Here is a 16,686-nt window from a genome sequence, read left to right on the forward strand (position 1 = left end):
ATTACTGTAGCCAGCAGCCCGCATGAAACAAACAAACAAAAAAAAATGGCTGGACTGTCTCTAGGATTTTCTCACAGCTTCAGTCAGTGCAAGAACTGTAAGATCTCGAAAGTTTCAGGATTACTTGCAACACATTTCTTCAACCATCTCTTCTTTATTTAAACTTTATCTTCCTATACATTATTTTTGTCTCCCATGTATTTCCTCTTCCCCTTTGTTTTAAAGCCAATTAGAGGACTCAAGTGTGAGGTTTTATTAGAGGACTCAAGTGTGAGGTTTTAGCCAAATGCATCAAGATTTACCTTGACGTTTTCTCCACGTGGCATACCAAGTTCATCACACTCAAATTATATACTCTAATGATGGTAGCGTTTCTTTTCAAATTTTGGGGTTAGAGCAGGTAATTCTAACTTCAATTCACCCTTAAGAATTTTGGGTTGTCTTCAAGTGGGCTAAATTTGTAAAACTGCAGGTATACTAGATCACATGGCAGTCATTGCTTTTTCTAGAAAAAAAATGCAGGTGGCCACAGAGAATCACATTTACATCTCACTTTTTTTTTCCTTTTTAATATATTACCTGTAATGAACAGAACCTGCAGCTTTTCAGAAACCTTAGTGGTTTGAACTTTAAAATTAATTTTATAAGCACAGATCAAATTCTGGCATGATTAAGTCAGTCCTCATGAACTAAACAAACAGGAAACTCCTGTTTTCACTAGAGACAACTTTCTGAAACATCATCTAATACCTGTGATACAGCTTGTCTTGTGTATTTTTTGGTTTAAAATTAGTGGGAACTCACCTCAGAGATTTCTGCCAAAATTCCAGCCCCATTCCCCAGTTCCCACTTGGCTAACAACATGTCAAAGGATGTCAATTCTACAGAGTTTCTCAGCTCCAGAGAGGGCTGTATTCAGCCAGAATGCTTATTTATCACTCGTGTAACATCTACTAATTACAGTGGCTTCTTCTGTATCTCTCTATGCTCTAGTTAAGTCTTTATTCATCCTTCCGTTTCACATCTTTGCTGTTGTTATGCACACAGCTTCCATGTTTCACTAAGCTCTGTGCTGGATTATGAATGCATAGCTTGTACAGCTGTGTTAGAGTACATTTTACTAATCTGGTGGAATTTGCTATTTACTGTGTGCATCTTCTGTCTAGAGAAGAGGGGTTGAGCTTCCAAGGTTTCTGGTGTCACAGATGGGCAGCAATCCAAGTTCCTCTTTCCAGCCTTCTCCTCCCCAGAACAGTACACTCTTTTGTCACTCCTGTCCAGGTCAATAAACATCCACCCGTTTCTGAGGGGTTCCTAAAAAGACTTCTCTGCTGCCGCTAGATCAATTCATGCAGTCTCCCTTGGACATCATCCCAGATGGTTTTCACAAACAAGGCTGACAGTCAAATGAGGTTTTACAGAACAGAGCCTGGGCCTCTACCTAACCCAGCCTTGTCTGGGCATTCCATAATCACTCCTCCTTGGAGTTCACAGCAGCTACAAGATATTAATCTGTTCTAGGGACAAAAAACTACACTCCTTGGTCCTACAGCCCACACAGCCTGGTTTACATGCAGTTGTCTGTCCGTCGTATCATTGTGTTGCTCATAACTGAAAACACACAGTGCTAGCAAAAATAAATTCTAGGTCTCATTTTCTCACAAGCCCGTATACATATTAAATTTTGAAGTAATCAGCAGTTATCTGCTTAGGAAAATAGTAAGGTTTTCTGGTTTCTGTTTTTTCTTGACCAGCCTGAGCCATACCCACCACTAAAAAGCTTAAGTGCTTCAGTTACTGCTTTTATGTTAAAACCGCCTTAAAATAGTCCCATGGAAGGCAATACAATTTGCTGGATCAGCGCTCAAGAAAACATGTAAGTGTACATACAAACATCACACAGAAAGCAACAGTGATGAAAAATGCTTTTAACTTGATGACAGCCCTTTCATTCTCTCAATATCTCCCGCATTATAATACTAACATAATAATATGGGTATGCCTAGTGCCATAATTAACCATAAGATGACTATGTTACAGTTATGTTGAAATTACAGTTCATATGCCTTTTGTATGATGCATTATAAGATCAATAGATGGACAAACCTCATAATACATGAATATAAGTGCCTAGTAATACAGAATCTTATATCACAAAGAACACTCCATGGAAACCAGGGTAACACAAACACCCCTAACCCCACAAATACAAGTTATGTGCTTCACCATTTAGAGTCAAGCAGGATACAAATGCATCTGGCATTTTTAGCCTTCTAGTTTGTCTGCCATAACTGTAACCACAGACATGCTTTGCACATTATTAAGATAGTAATATGTTATTACTGAACTTAGCACTTACTGAAAGATAAAATATACAAAACCACCTGCTATCACATAAGATTAAATATGCATATATTTACACACACAGTATGCACAAACAAGCCTTAAGAACAGTTTGTAGGCTTCAAATGAGTCTAATATAAAAACGTATCTTGTATTGCCAGAAGCAATGACATTTGATTAAATACAGAGACCACTTTTTATTGGGTAACTCCAGCTAACCCAAAATAAGATTTTAAGTGGATCATTAGCCCGGATCACAAGTACAATCACAAAAAGCAGGTGAATTTCAAACAAAAATATCAAGCCTCCATAAGAAGAAAACCAGCTCCAACTGTCTTCAAATCCTGATCTATTATCCATAAGCAGCTGGAAGCCCTTGATTAAACACATATATTGTAATCTGATGAGAAAATGTACTTTCTATGAATATCACAACATGCTACATGCTCAAGGAAACAGTCCAGGACTTACTTACTGAAGCCAATCAACACCTGTATGAGACTGTATGTTAGCATGACTTAGAAGACAGAAGTTATTATACAGATTAATGTTACATGAAGAAGTTGAATTGTATTCTTCATTACACTCAGCTTGCACACAATACCACAGTAAGCATTTCTCTGCTCACAATATACCTAACAGCACATGCCAATGTAATTTAACATCTCTGGCTAGCATCTATACATGGTTCAAAATATCAGGAAGAAGGCAAAATGCACATGTGGTCAAACCATCAAGGAAAACAGTTTTCATAAAGATTTTTTTTTTTTTTTAAATGAGCAAATAAAATGCTACAAGCGCTCCTACTGGGATCGCTCCAATACAGATTCCCAAAACCAACTCATTCATGGCTAGGTTAGATTAACAAAAATATATACTCAGTTTATTCAAACTACCATTAATTGCTTTATATTCAAAATCTAGTTCCCTTTATATTGTATGTATGTAAAGCCTTACTAGCAGCATCTAAACATGTTAACTTAATCGTCAGCTGGCAGGGAGGGGAGTTTCATCACCAGAAACATGTAAAGTGTTTCAATTCTTCATACTTATTTCACCCATTTCATCCTGTCAAGAGACAGGAAATAATACTTCATTATTTAAAACTACTCAAATTCCCTGAATCTGGTCTCCAGTTTTTAAATTGGCAGAAAAGTACTTTCTAGAGACAGGAAAGATTCAGAGCATCTAAAAAAGCTCTCTATTCTACACTACCAGACATTTGATCCCAGCACAAAGATAAATGATCATTTTAAAAAGCAAAGGAAAATAAAGTAAAATAGAAATAAGAAATGTATATAGGCATATATAAAAACACAAAAATATATAAATTCACATGGAAAATACATAGAAATTATATCACTATGACAGCTTGTTTACAAATAAAGTCAAATACTGGGTATTTAAGATAAGTAGCTTTAAAAAAATAAAATAAAAAGGCTTCTCTAACACTGCAGCCTGTTGGCCTAACTATGCAAATGTGCATGATTAGGATGTGTATCTGCTTGGCTCTGAATTAAACGTAACTATTGCAGAGAAGACCAAACCAGAGCTCAAAAGCACTCTTGTTTGAGGTAGTGCTGAAGAGACACAGGGAGTCACGCTGTTCTCGGTTTACTGCAGAATGTGCAGGTACTGTAGAAATCAATCAACAGCTGTTTGTCCTTTCTTCATAACGAGAAGCCGCAAAGACACAGCCCAGCTACAAACATGCTTACCACGCAGGGAAACAGCCAGGAGCTGAGCCTTCTTCAAATCTGCCTTTCCTTTTTGCCATTGTTTTTGTAGAGCTTGTTAAGAATAAATTTACAGTAACTGAGTATACTTTACTAAGGTGGACTGAAGGACAAAGGGACATCATCCTTCAAGCATACCTTTCAGTCAATCATTCATTTTTCACAGCAATCTTTTAAGCACTGCATTTAGACCTGGCTACTAGCAAAAGACACATTTTGCAAGACAGGGCTAAACAACACAACCCCAAAATGACTGACACATACTAATGAAAACTTATCTAAACAACAAAACACCCAGTAATGGTTTTGTTTTTGTTTTTTTTTTTTTTTCTTACGAGTAGATGATTCATTGCCAGATAAACAGCAAATGCTATGTAATGACCAATCTATAGAGCCTTCCCCCTCCTTTAATTTCTCTTGACATGTAACTTTCCTTCAACTGATAAGATATAGTTTGGAAGGAACCTGCAGTCTGCACAAAGAGCTATTGTTTTCTGAGGTGAAACTGTTAAAAAGCAAAATTTTCTCATTAATACACAAAGGAACTTTATTTCTTCCTAACTAAAGGCTTGTCTTCCCCTTCCCCTCCCCTCAATCCCAACTTGATTGCTTTCATTCAGGGAGTATTTACTAGAAGCAGCAGTAACAGCATTTGGCTCTGAAACAGCTGATTTATTTTTCTTCACATTAATAGAGTTTCACAGTACTAGGGTACATTTCAAGTACTGCAGTGCTGACAAGGCAACAGACAACTTTTAGTTCTGTCTTTTCTAAAACTCTGCTTTATAAAGCCCATGCTCTAAGTTAAACTACAAACAGCTTCTTATTAAATGGAAACTACTTAAAATCATCACTTCACTACGTGCAACTCCTGTTGTTCCCACCCCACAGGTAAGTATCAAGCAGCTAACAATCAGACTGTACCAGCAGCACCAAAGAAGGATGATGGGTCCGCCTGGTGCTCACATGAACAAACGAGGCCACGTGATACTATCAAGGGGCTCCTTCTGAAAATTGCACTCAGAAACCTAGAGAAAATTACCCCAGACAGACTTAGATATGGACATGGATATATCACAGCCATTGATGTACTGGTTTGGGGAGTGTGCTGGAGGGATCCCAGTAGAAGAGCTTGTAGCATTTTAGTTCCTCAGGTTTGTTTGTTTTTTGGTTTTTGTCTGAAAGCTTTTTTCCTTGATGGTTTGAATACATGTGCATTTTGCCTTCCTCCTGATATTTTGAACCATGCTAGCCAAAGAGATGTTAAGTTACATTGGCATGTACTGTTACTTTCCATATTTAAACCAAAGCTATTACACATTGGGGCAAAAGGAAAACTTGCTCAGACTCGTCCTAACCTCTGACTTGTTTACAAGACATATGATAAAGCTCTTGGCACCCTTGCTGGGTAAGCACACTGACACAGCGTTTGTGAATTTGAGACTTCCAGCTCTGGGCTGTGAGAACTCAAATCTAGAGCAAACTGGGAAACTTTTTTTTCCCCCCTATATCCAACCCCAAGGCCTTTCCCTGATTCTCTCCTGGTACAGTGCTTTTTAGACTGAACCTGATCAAGAAGGTCTTCAGGTAGTTCCTTCACTAAGCAGGCTTCCTTCCAACAATACTATTTCTGCTAAGTTGAAACCAACTAAATCCTAAGAACTTTGGAACCAACCTCCAGAAAGACAGAAGAAAAACATTAAAGAAATACACCCATAACTACCACTCATATGAGAATAACTGTAATGCTGAACAAGTGAGGCAATTTTACATTTAGCTGTTCATCTGCAAAGTCTGCACCTTAATTCAGTCACCTTAACACGCATGCAGCAAGTTAAAGAGATTGTTTTATTAACACGGAATAACAGGAGTTGAACATTAACCAGGCTTAACCAGTACAGGAGATGGAAACCTCTCTCTCCCTGGACAACTTGCAGAAAGGACCTATTGAGCATTCCCAAGATTTAATGCTGCCACAGGAGAAGAGGCAAGTATGCTCAATTCTACACAAGGGAGAAGAGTGAAGGAAAACAGCAGTAAGGAGGCAGGCAGCGATGCCAGAGGCAGCTGAGCCTCTGCAGTCTGCATCCAGGAGGGTGATCTCTTTATTGTTTCTGCAAGTGATTAGACTGAAGGACTAGGGATTAGACAGAGCATAACACAACTGCAAAAGCATTAAAAGGAATAAACAGATGGCTGCTCTTGTGAAATTTTGCAAATTAATGCAGAGAAAACATTCATGTCTCAGTGACTGGGGGTCACACCCTTCCTCATTTGGAGACTGAATTCCAGAGTCATCTGTCACCCACTGTGCACACATCACTCACATACTCCTCAGAGAGCCCCCACAGGCATTGCCTCATTCTGGAACCTGCTTGAATTGCTCAGTAATAAAAGTACATCATTATACAAGTCCAATTACCTCCTACAGAACCCCACTCCCCAACAAAAGCAGGGAACATTATTGTCCAAAGGAAAGAAAGAAACCAAGGTAACACTTATACTTAGTCTAAGGGGAATTCCAGAAACATGGATTCCTAGAAACTTAAACACTAATATAAAATTAATTTCCTTTACACAGCAAGAACGCAAACAGCATGCCATACGTTACTCACCTCTGCAGGAAATGCCTTGGCTATCAATTACTTGTTTGCAGATTCCACAAATTTTGGATTTCTTAAAAGACTTGGTTTTGAATGTGTGAGACCTTGAAGATGTTTCTCGAGGCTGGAAGCAAAGGCAATAACATCAGACCTTCCCTCAGCTTTTGAGTCCCATACAGACAATTTTAAATTAAATTTAACAGTAGTGTGTCAGTAGTATAATAGTAGTATGTCAAAGCGCTCTCTCATCCTCACTCTTACTCAATAGCATGAGCTTTCCGCTGTTGGAAGCAACAGAGTATAAGGAACCTCCGGCATATGAACACACGGACATAGCAAGACATTTTATATCGTAACTTCCTAATTGACTTTATGACCTATCTTTTAAGAGGAAATACAGAATAATCTCCTGGATATGATTTAACAGTCTTCTGACCTATGGTCTTATCTACAATAAAAACTTGCATTGGTTCAGCTTAAACCGGTTAAAACTAACGCAAGTAATGCTCTATCACAGTAACAAATTTAACTCATCTGGTGCAGAAGACAGCTTGGGCTTTTCATTTAATAAATGAAAAGAATCCTCATAGAATAGTTTGGGTTGGAAGGGACCTTAAAGATCACCTAGTTCCAATCCCCTGCCATGGGGACTGCCACTAGACTAGGTTGCCCAAAGCCACACCCAGCCTGGCCCTGAACACTTTCAGGGATGGGGCATGCACAGCTTCTCTGGGCAGCTTGTTCCAGTGCCTCACCACCCTCACGATGAAGATTTTCTTCTTTATATCTAAGCAGACATGCAAGCTGACTTTGGCACAGATTTCTAACTTTAAAATCACTTTTGCTTCTTTCCTGCGTACAAAAAGCACACTAATTTAAAGTAACGTTATTCTCACAGTATGTCACAGTAACTGAAATAACGTGTTAAAATATAAGGCAATAATGACCTTTCTAATTGGGGACAGAACTACAGAAGTCAATACCATATATATGATGGATATTATATGGCTTCTGCATCCTTGGAAACATTTAGGTAACAGTACAGAGGGGACTATCAAAAGTCTATGACAGAGTCAGTACGTCCTCTGGAAGGTTATAACAATCTTCACTTTCACTGGCAGATTTTTTTGAAATAACAGTTACCTATTAAAAAAACAGACCATTAATATCCCCAAATGAGTTTTCACATTCCTCATTTTCCTTTCATATTTGCACCTTACTGACCTTAACTTCAGTACTGCAAAGGAGCCCCAAGGAACACAAATGGCAGTGACTGATCACCCTGCACAGGCCTGGGTGCTCAGATGCCAGGGTCACCAGTGGGGATGCACAGTCAGCCTGGTCTTAAGAACAGCTTCAGAAAACACTGTTGGTCTTAACCAGTGTGTAAAGCCAAGATAATTAACACACTTCCATAAACACCACAGTAGAAATTACTTAGGCTGAAGGAATAAAATTCAGGCTAGAGTTCTCAGGAAAATCTTTCCACTAGTAAAGTGTATTAATCAGTAGAAATTAGTGAAGAGAAATAGTAGAATAGTCCACATCCTCAAAAGGCTGAAGCAGGGGATGAAACACTTGAGAAATGAATTTGAATTGTAATTACAATGCTTTGTTAGACACTTTGATCAACCACTGCAGAAGCTGAAGTCACAAATTACCCTATATTCCCCTCTGCTGACAGTTGCATCATGTTATTCCAGGTTATATCGAAAGATGTTGTCAGAATCATGATTCATATTAAAAGTAAACCACACAGGAAAAGAAGAGCTGAAATCCAGCTTTATGTAGGAACATGCTTGATGGCAAACAGATCGAATTTACTATTTCTGAAAAGTCTCTGTCATCATTGCTTTTTTATGCATTTGAAAATATGGGAGATGCTTTTGAAGAGACAGAGGTCAAGGAAAAAGGAAAAGTGTTATTACATCCAGGTAACTTCACTAATCTGATTCCTCCACACTGGAGATTTCTCATTTTAGATTTTACCCACTCTTTCTCCACAGAGTTCTGCTTCTAGGTGAAGTTTATCGGACATGGATACAACTTCCTGGGAAAAGGACAGTTTTGCAGAGCTTGCAGTTCTAAAGAAATTAATGGATAAACATCACAGAAAGTTTATTCTGTATCTAGGCCTGCTTCTCCATATTTCCTGCCTCCCAAACACTTCCTCACAATCTTTGATGCTTGCACTGTTCCAAAGCAAGGCAACTGTCCCAAGAACTCACTGTTTAAATACTGGAGTTTAGTGTTAGTAGTTCTTGACATTAATTGATCAACTAGTCAATCTGTCCATTTCATTTGCATTGTAAACATCAAATAATTTTCCTCTGTGGCATTTTGAAAACATTTTGCAATGCAGCCTTTGCACCTGAATTTTTTAAAAGTGTATTTTTTGTTCCCTGTTGTTGATTTTAAGTATGTTCCCATGGACTCTCCAAGCAATTCAGTTAAACAGTTCATTTAGGAGATTCAGTACTCATAGCCATTTATAAAAGAAGTCCGCATAATCTACTGTGAAAACTAGAGAAGCCTAGACCAAGGTTTCTTTGTTGTCACCTGATACAACTTTCGTGGTTCTCCACTAACGAAGATGCCAAAGGGGAAAAAAAAAAAAAAAAAGGTGCGAGAGAAAGGGGGGAAAAAAAAAAAAAGGAAAGCAACCATGGTTGGCAGCAAGCAATGCTACAGAATCTAAACTGCATGTAATCGTTAGGAGCAAAAACTGGAAGAAAACAGTGAGTTTTTGCTGGCGGAAGAGGCTGTGATTATGTCTGGTCTCAACTGCTACCATTATGAAACTCTCTTTTGTTTAACACACAAGGAAATATTTTGGCTATGCTCTGCTTCCTATGGCACACAGGAATCTAATGAAGCTGAAAGTTTATCCCAGACTTGCATCAATGTAACACAGCAGACTGAGCAGACTGTGTAAAGACCTACATAGGCACCTTCAGCTATCATTATTTCCAAAACTCTCAAGACTGACCATTTTCACTACGTAGCAATATATTGGTTCATTCTTTAAAAAGGTAGTCACAGGGCTTAGATCTTCTATCAAAGAATCAAGCAAATATTGTGAAAATAAACCTGTGTAAATAATTAGCAAGAAAAGTGTATAACTATATTCACACATATGCATGCTCAATTGAAATAAAAATAAAAACTTAACTGATTATTTATTACTTCTACAGAGCCGACTTCCTCCAAAGTGATCTGAGCAGTGAGTAAATTATACTTATAAATTATACTTGGACAAGTCTGAACAAAAATAATTAGACTTTTAAAATGAAATCATTTAGTCCAGATGTTACTCTATGTGGAAAAAAAAAGCCAAAAACTGCACATTATTTCTCTATCTCCAAAACTTGTAACAATCCATGTCATATATTCGAGCTAAGAGAAAATTAAAAATGTATGTTTAAAGCCCCATAAACTCTCCCAGTGTTAGACTCGACTCCTGATTAATTCTACGTGGCTCATAAAAACTCTCTTAGGACAGCAGCAAAATAATCTAAAGCAAAGATAAGTTTTGTTCACTTCACATCCATGGTCATGCAAGTATGATCCCTTTCCCCATCCTCTCTCTAAATAACTTACCAACCAACACAGCAATTTCCTGGGACTCTCTTCGTAACATTCTTTTACTCTCTAAGATAGCTTTAAATCCACTAGCATATATTACACTTATGACTATTATTTTAAATACACAGGAGGGAAGGGGTAGCAGCATATTAGCAGAATGGGTATTTCACCACCTTTTATGGGCTAGGGAAATGCCCATGGGGATGTCCAAAGAAAGTTCATGAAGAGTGCTTTCGGTCATCCCATACTTGAAAAAGCTGAACCCCAGTTAAAAAAAGCTTTGCAAAACTAAGCCATATACCTACTTCTGTAAGATTGCTACAAAAATTAATTATATGACTGAGGAAAAAAAGCACAGCTAGCTGAGGGGAATGCCAGAAAACTCACCCCCTTTCATGCTTCCTGTTAAGCTTGCTCATCACTACTTCCACCCCTCTCTACTTCCTCTTCTCCCATCTCTTATGAGAAGCCTGCACAGCAAAAGTCATGATTTCTCCACAGTTACTTAAAGAAATCAAACATTAAAACCCATCAGGTTACCTGCAATTCCCTGTAACTAACGTGCCTGAAGTGAATACTGATGAGACAGGAACACCCAGGACACAACAGTTAGTATTACTGAAAATACAAAATAGTTGAGAGCTTTTCTCTTCCCTCCCTGTATCACAGTATCACAGTATGTTTGGGATTGGAAGGGACCTCAAAAGATCATCTAGTCCAATCCCCCTGCTGGAGCAGGAACGCCTAGGTGAGGTCGCACAGGAACATGTCCAGGCGGGTTTTGAATGGCTCCAGAGAAGGAGACTCCACAACCTCCCTGGGCAGCCTGTTCCAGTGCTCTGCCACCCTCACTGAGAAGAAGTTTTTTCTCAAATTTAAGCGGAACCTCTTGTGTTCCAGCTTGATCCCATTACCCCTTGTCCTATCATTGTTGGCCACCGAGAAGAGCCTGGCTCCATCCTCATGGCACTCACCCTTTATATATTTATAAACATTAATGAGGTCCCCCCTTAGTCTCCTCTTCTCCAAACTAAAGAGCCCCAGCTCCCTCAGCCTTTCTTCATAAGGGAGGTGCTCCACTCCCTTAATCATCTTCGTTGCCCTACGCTGGACCCTCTCCAGCAGTTCCCTGTCCTTCTTGAACTGAGGGGCCCAGAACTGGACACAATATTCCAGATGTGGTCTCACCAGGGCGGAATAGAGGGGAAGGAGGACCTCTCTCGATCTACTAACCACCCCCCTTCTAATACACCCCAGGATGCCATTGGCCTTCCTGGCCACAAGGGCACAGTGCTGGCTCATGGTCATCCTGTTGTCCACCAGGACCCCCAGGTCCCTTTCCCCTACACTGCTCTCTAATATGTAATTTCCCAACCTATACTGGAACCTGGGGTTGTTCCTGCCCAGATGCAGGACTCTACACTTTCCCTTGTTAAATTTCATTAGGTTATTCCCCGCCCAACTCTCCAGCCTGTCCAGGTCCCGCTGGATGGCAACACAGCCTTTTGGTGTGTCAGCCACACCTCCCAGCTTAGTGTCATCAGCAAACTTGCTGATAGCACACTCTATTCCCTCATCTAAATCGTTAATGAATATATTGAATAATATTGGCCCCAGCACTGACCCCTGAGGCACTCCACTAGATACGGGCCTCCAACTAGACTCCGCACCATTGACTACCACTCTCTGGCTTCTCTCCTTAAGCCAGTTTGCAACCCACCTCACTAGTGTATTGTCTAGACCACACCTCCTCAACTTAGCTGTGAAGATGCTGTGGGAGACTGTGTCAAAGGCTTTACTGAAGTCAAGGTAGACCACATCCACCGCTCTGCCATCATCCATCCACCTTGTTACATTCTCATAAAAGGCTATGAGGTTGGTCAAGTAATAATAGTAATAAACACTTCTAACTCTCCTACTCCTAAAGCAGGCTTCCATGTTTGGTGCAGGTTTCACTTTCAAAAAAAATATTTAAGAGTGCCTATGATGCCATACAGGCCAAGTAATAGGATATTATCCATTTAGCCTCCAAAATGGCTTTTAGAACAACATGGCTGATGAGAACTTTTTTGTAACAATGAAAAATCATTATATCAGAAGTTTCACACAAGGAAAAGATGGTAAAATACTGGCACAGGTTGCCCAGAGAGGTGGTAGATGCCCCATGCCTGGAGATGTTCAATGCCAGGCTAGACAGGGCTCTGAGCAACCTGATCTAGTTGAACATGTCCCTGCCCACTGCACAAGGGTTGGACTAGATGACCTTTGAAGGTCCCTTTGAACCCAAACTATTCCATGATTCTATGAATATACAATGAAGAATTTTACACAAAGAGCAAACACCATAACACATGAGATTCTCTGTGAGAATAATTTCTTGGAAAACATACTATTGCTTCAAAAACAGCTCAGTATTCTAGCAAAATGGCAGTAACTGAACATATCACATACATTTAAGTGCATATACAACTACCATCAGTAGTTGTAGGGGGGAGGAATATTTTTACAGACTGCAATAAGGCATTTCTGGATGTTTCACTCACATTCAGAGGTTATATCTACAGTCAGAGACACAGCACATATATGTTTACACACACACCCACGGTAAAACGTACACAAACAGCTACTAATACTACTGTCACTACCATGTACTGTTACCAAATAACTTCATATGGATTGCAAAGACAACAGAGTATTTGTTAAACACCCATTTACTCCCCACTCATTCAATGCATTTCACAGAAAGACAGACAAACAACCCAAGCTAGAAAAGAGAGACTTGAATTAGGATCGTACAGCTGATAATACCCTTCCCAGTGGAGTCCACTCCTAACCTGTGGCTCAAGTAAGGGCACATGGAGATGCTGGTGAGGAAAAAAATGTCTCATTAAACCAGCTGAGTAAACTTCATGTCGAGAGGAAAAACAACCTATGATTTGGCCTTACTGCATAAGCATAAGGGGCAAAAGAACAAGAGAAAATAGCAGAAAGAGTATTTTTTTCCCTTATTTAAAATATTCAGTGCTATAATTTTAAGCTGCAGAAGTCTTTGCAGTCTCTCAGACAAAAGAAATCTGAAGTCTTCATTTTTTTTACTAAGAAACTCTGCCTAGGTACCAGAGTCTGAAAAATATACACTTTTCCAGAACATAACTAAAAAGGAAGTTTCTGTCCAAATAACCTTACGGGACTTACATAGATTTAAAGAAAAGGGTCAGAGATGTGCAAAGCACCTATGCTCAAGGTTTACTGAGGGCATCAAAAGCCAATTGTGGAAAATGCATTTCAAGACATAAGGTATGCCTTAATGGTTCAGCACAACATTCATTTCACCCACCCAAGCACTTCATTGCTGTGTCAAAGAGAGATACTATTCAAACAGAACAAGCCAGCCCTGCCCCTTCTGTATCCCACTCCTTCTGTACTCCTGCTGTACCAGGGATGCTGGAAGTTCCACCCCTGACACATCCTCTTAGTATTTATTAATGGACCTCTTTTCCACTAGTTTTGTCAAACTCTGCTTTGAACATAGAATCATACAACCATAGAATCCTAGTACAGACCCCTGAGAGATACCACTTGTTACTGGTGTCCATTGAGACATTGTGCCATTGACCACTGTTCTCCGGGTGTGACCATCCAGCCAGTTCCTCATCCACCCACCCATCAAATCCATACCTCTCCAATTTAGAGAGAAGGATGTTGTGGGGGACCATGTCAAAGGCTTTACAAAGTCCAGACAAATGACATCTGTAGCTCTTCCTCTGCCCACTGGCATAGTCACTCTGTCACAGAAGGCCACTAGGTTGGTCAAGCAGGACTTGTCCTTGGTGAAGCCACACTGGCTGTCCCAAAATCACCTCCCTGTCCTCCATGTGCCTTAGCACAGCTTCTAGGAAAATCTGTTACACCATCTTCCAAAGCACAGACGTGAGGCTGACAGGCCAGTAGTTTCCAGGGTCCTCCTTTCTACTCTTTTAAAAGTGGGTGCTGGTATTGTCTGCCCCACAATCTTCTGCAACAGCAAGTTCCAAAAGGTCACAGTGCCCCTTATTTAAAGTAACTTCATTTGTTCATTTTAAAGCATCTGACACTTCTGAGTTTCTGTACTGTGGAACTGCATGACTAGTTCTGCCTAGTTCAACCTACCCATCATCTTTATGTTTCTGTAAAATCTTGATCATATTCCCCTCAAACTTTTCATTTTCCAAAACAAAGAGCCCCGGTGTTTTCAGTCTCTTCCCAAAAAGCAGCTGTTCCATCTGCTTGGCCATTTTGGTCATCTCTTTCTGGACATGCTCTCCTTACCACATGCTTTTATATGTGCTGGGAGCATTTGCTCCACACCCTATTTAACTCACACAGCCTAGCACTTGGGTCCCTAGATCTAGATTGCCAGGTACAGCTGTACATAATACCAGCTGCCAGAAAAAAACACATTGGTCATGAGCTGAAAGTGTTAGGGAATAGGAAAATTGTACTGGTTCTCACACACAAAGCTTTTCACCTCAGCTCTCTCACAGCTCTGAACTAAAAAATTAAAAGCCAGAGGGATACAAGGCAGTGCAAGATGCAACAGGGAAACAGCAGCACTACCTAGTCTTCCACAAGGTCCTGGAACAGGAGGTCTGCAGCCTCAGTCACCCTACCAAGTGACCCACCTGGAGGGAGCCATGGCTGAACATAATGGCAACTTGGCTGTTCTCTAACAAGAGATGGGACCTATGCCTCATGCACCATTCTTTCATGCTTACATATAGTTATATTTGTAATCTGTAAACAGTTCACCTAAGGAGGTCCTTCATCTAGATCACCAACTGCATGTGCTCTTCTAGAAGGTTTAAATTCTTGAGACAAAACAGTATTAGCTTTCTTTGAAAGATGGTTTCCACAGGATACCAAGGTAATGTAAGAGAGTAAAGTGTTTGGAATAGATGGATCATCAGATAAATCTCTCTCCCCACTTTAAAGTTCGGGGTTCGCAACATCAAACTTTAAAGAACATTTAGGAACCTTTCTGTATTTGCTATTTTCCCAGACAGTTTCAAGTCTTTCCACTTCTGATCTGGCCGAGATTTCAGCCAATAAAACAACAGGTCCAGGTCCACCTAGAGGTGGATGACACCCACTGAAGAAAAACAGCACCCAAGGGGGTCTGAAAGTATGCCCATGAGCAGCCCCAAGACCTCTTCCAGGAGGATGCAGGCAGAACAGCACACCTGTTGGAGAGAGGTAAGGCAGCTGCCCTTCTCCAACCAAATCCTCTCTACTCCTCTTCATCCAATTATCCCCAAAAATAAGTCACCTGTAGAGAGCAGTGGTTCACCCCCTCTCCTCTTAGCAGGAAAAAACAGGGGGCCTGAGGTCACTCCTCACTTGTAATGTAAAACAGCAGCAGCTCTCACATTTTTCTGTTTCATCGGTTCTTTGCATTTTTGTTTCAACACCTTCATTTCTCCACTGCACATGAATCTGTATTGGTAGAAAAGCAATTAGGAGACAGATGGAAAGTCCATTAAGACAACTGCTACTCCAGACACTGGAAAACTTGTCTTTTTCATCCTCATCTCATTGGCAAACCAACACTTTGTTCTGTGTGGGAAAATACTGTACAAAGGAAATGTCTGAAAGCAGCAAAGGACTATGTGCATCATGAAAGCTCAGTGTTTGTCAATGGCTTTTTTCTTTTTTTTGTTAAATGAACTGGCCTTGACATCTCTGAGGTTACAACACTGCTTTTATTATAAGAAGACTGAAACTCCCACATATGCAGAGCTAGACATCTGAAGACTAGAATTCACGTATTTTAATAACAGAGAAAAGAGCTGCTTCTGAATATACCTGGTTTATCTTTAGTTCACAGGAAAAAAAAAATGTTGAAGGGTATAACAAAAGTAAAAATTCAGAGACATCAGGTGTCTACACTTGAAATGCCTTTTTTTCTTTTTAAAATCATCTTCACCTAGAATCTCTAATCAAATTTCTTCTCACGGCACATGAATTCTTGCAGGTACACAAAAAACACCGAGCAAAGCATACGCTTCTACATGTATTTACTCCCTCTGTCTCAGTAGTCCCTAATGAACCTGTTTACAAAAGCAGCAAATCCAAGGACTGCAGCCATGTACAATCTAACCCTCCTACAATACGATGCGGTTAGTTACAAGGCCACATACCAAAGAGCTACCAAGAGCTGTATGTCTCATAATAAATAATTTCTGGTGTAATAAAAAAGAACAAGCTATTTAAAAATAAAACAAAACAAAAACACACCACACAGGACAGTCACCAAGATCTCCAAAACAAGTGGAGAAAGGGAGAGTGGAAGCAAAATAAGAGGTCAGAGTCAGGCTAGAACAAGGACAGACGGCAGCAGCTGTGTGCCAGAACACTGACCAGGACAAACAGCTGAAAGGGAT

General features: G+C 40.0%; 1 protein-coding gene across 22 annotated transcripts in view; it reads right to left on the reverse strand.

The window, feature by feature from the left end:
• The window catches only part of TNS3 (tensin 3), a 232,459-nt gene that overhangs the window by 164,013 nt on the left and 51,760 nt on the right, over positions 1–16,686 (reverse strand). For 19 of the 22 annotated variants that reach the window (XM_065052142.1, XM_065052139.1, XM_065052143.1 and 16 more), the window contains exon 2: positions 6,695–6,806. The exons of the other annotated variants lie outside the window; for them this stretch is intronic. In XM_065052142.1, coding sequence (XP_064908214.1) covers positions 6,695–6,806 — 112 coding nt within the window. The remainder of the gene's footprint in view (positions 1–6,694; positions 6,807–16,686) is intronic. 22 annotated transcript variants of the gene reach the window in all.

This window comes from Columba livia, chromosome 2 (assembly GCF_036013475.1).
Source record: "Columba livia isolate bColLiv1 breed racing homer chromosome 2, bColLiv1.pat.W.v2, whole genome shotgun sequence".
Taxonomy (NCBI): domain Eukaryota; kingdom Metazoa; phylum Chordata; class Aves; order Columbiformes; family Columbidae; genus Columba; species Columba livia.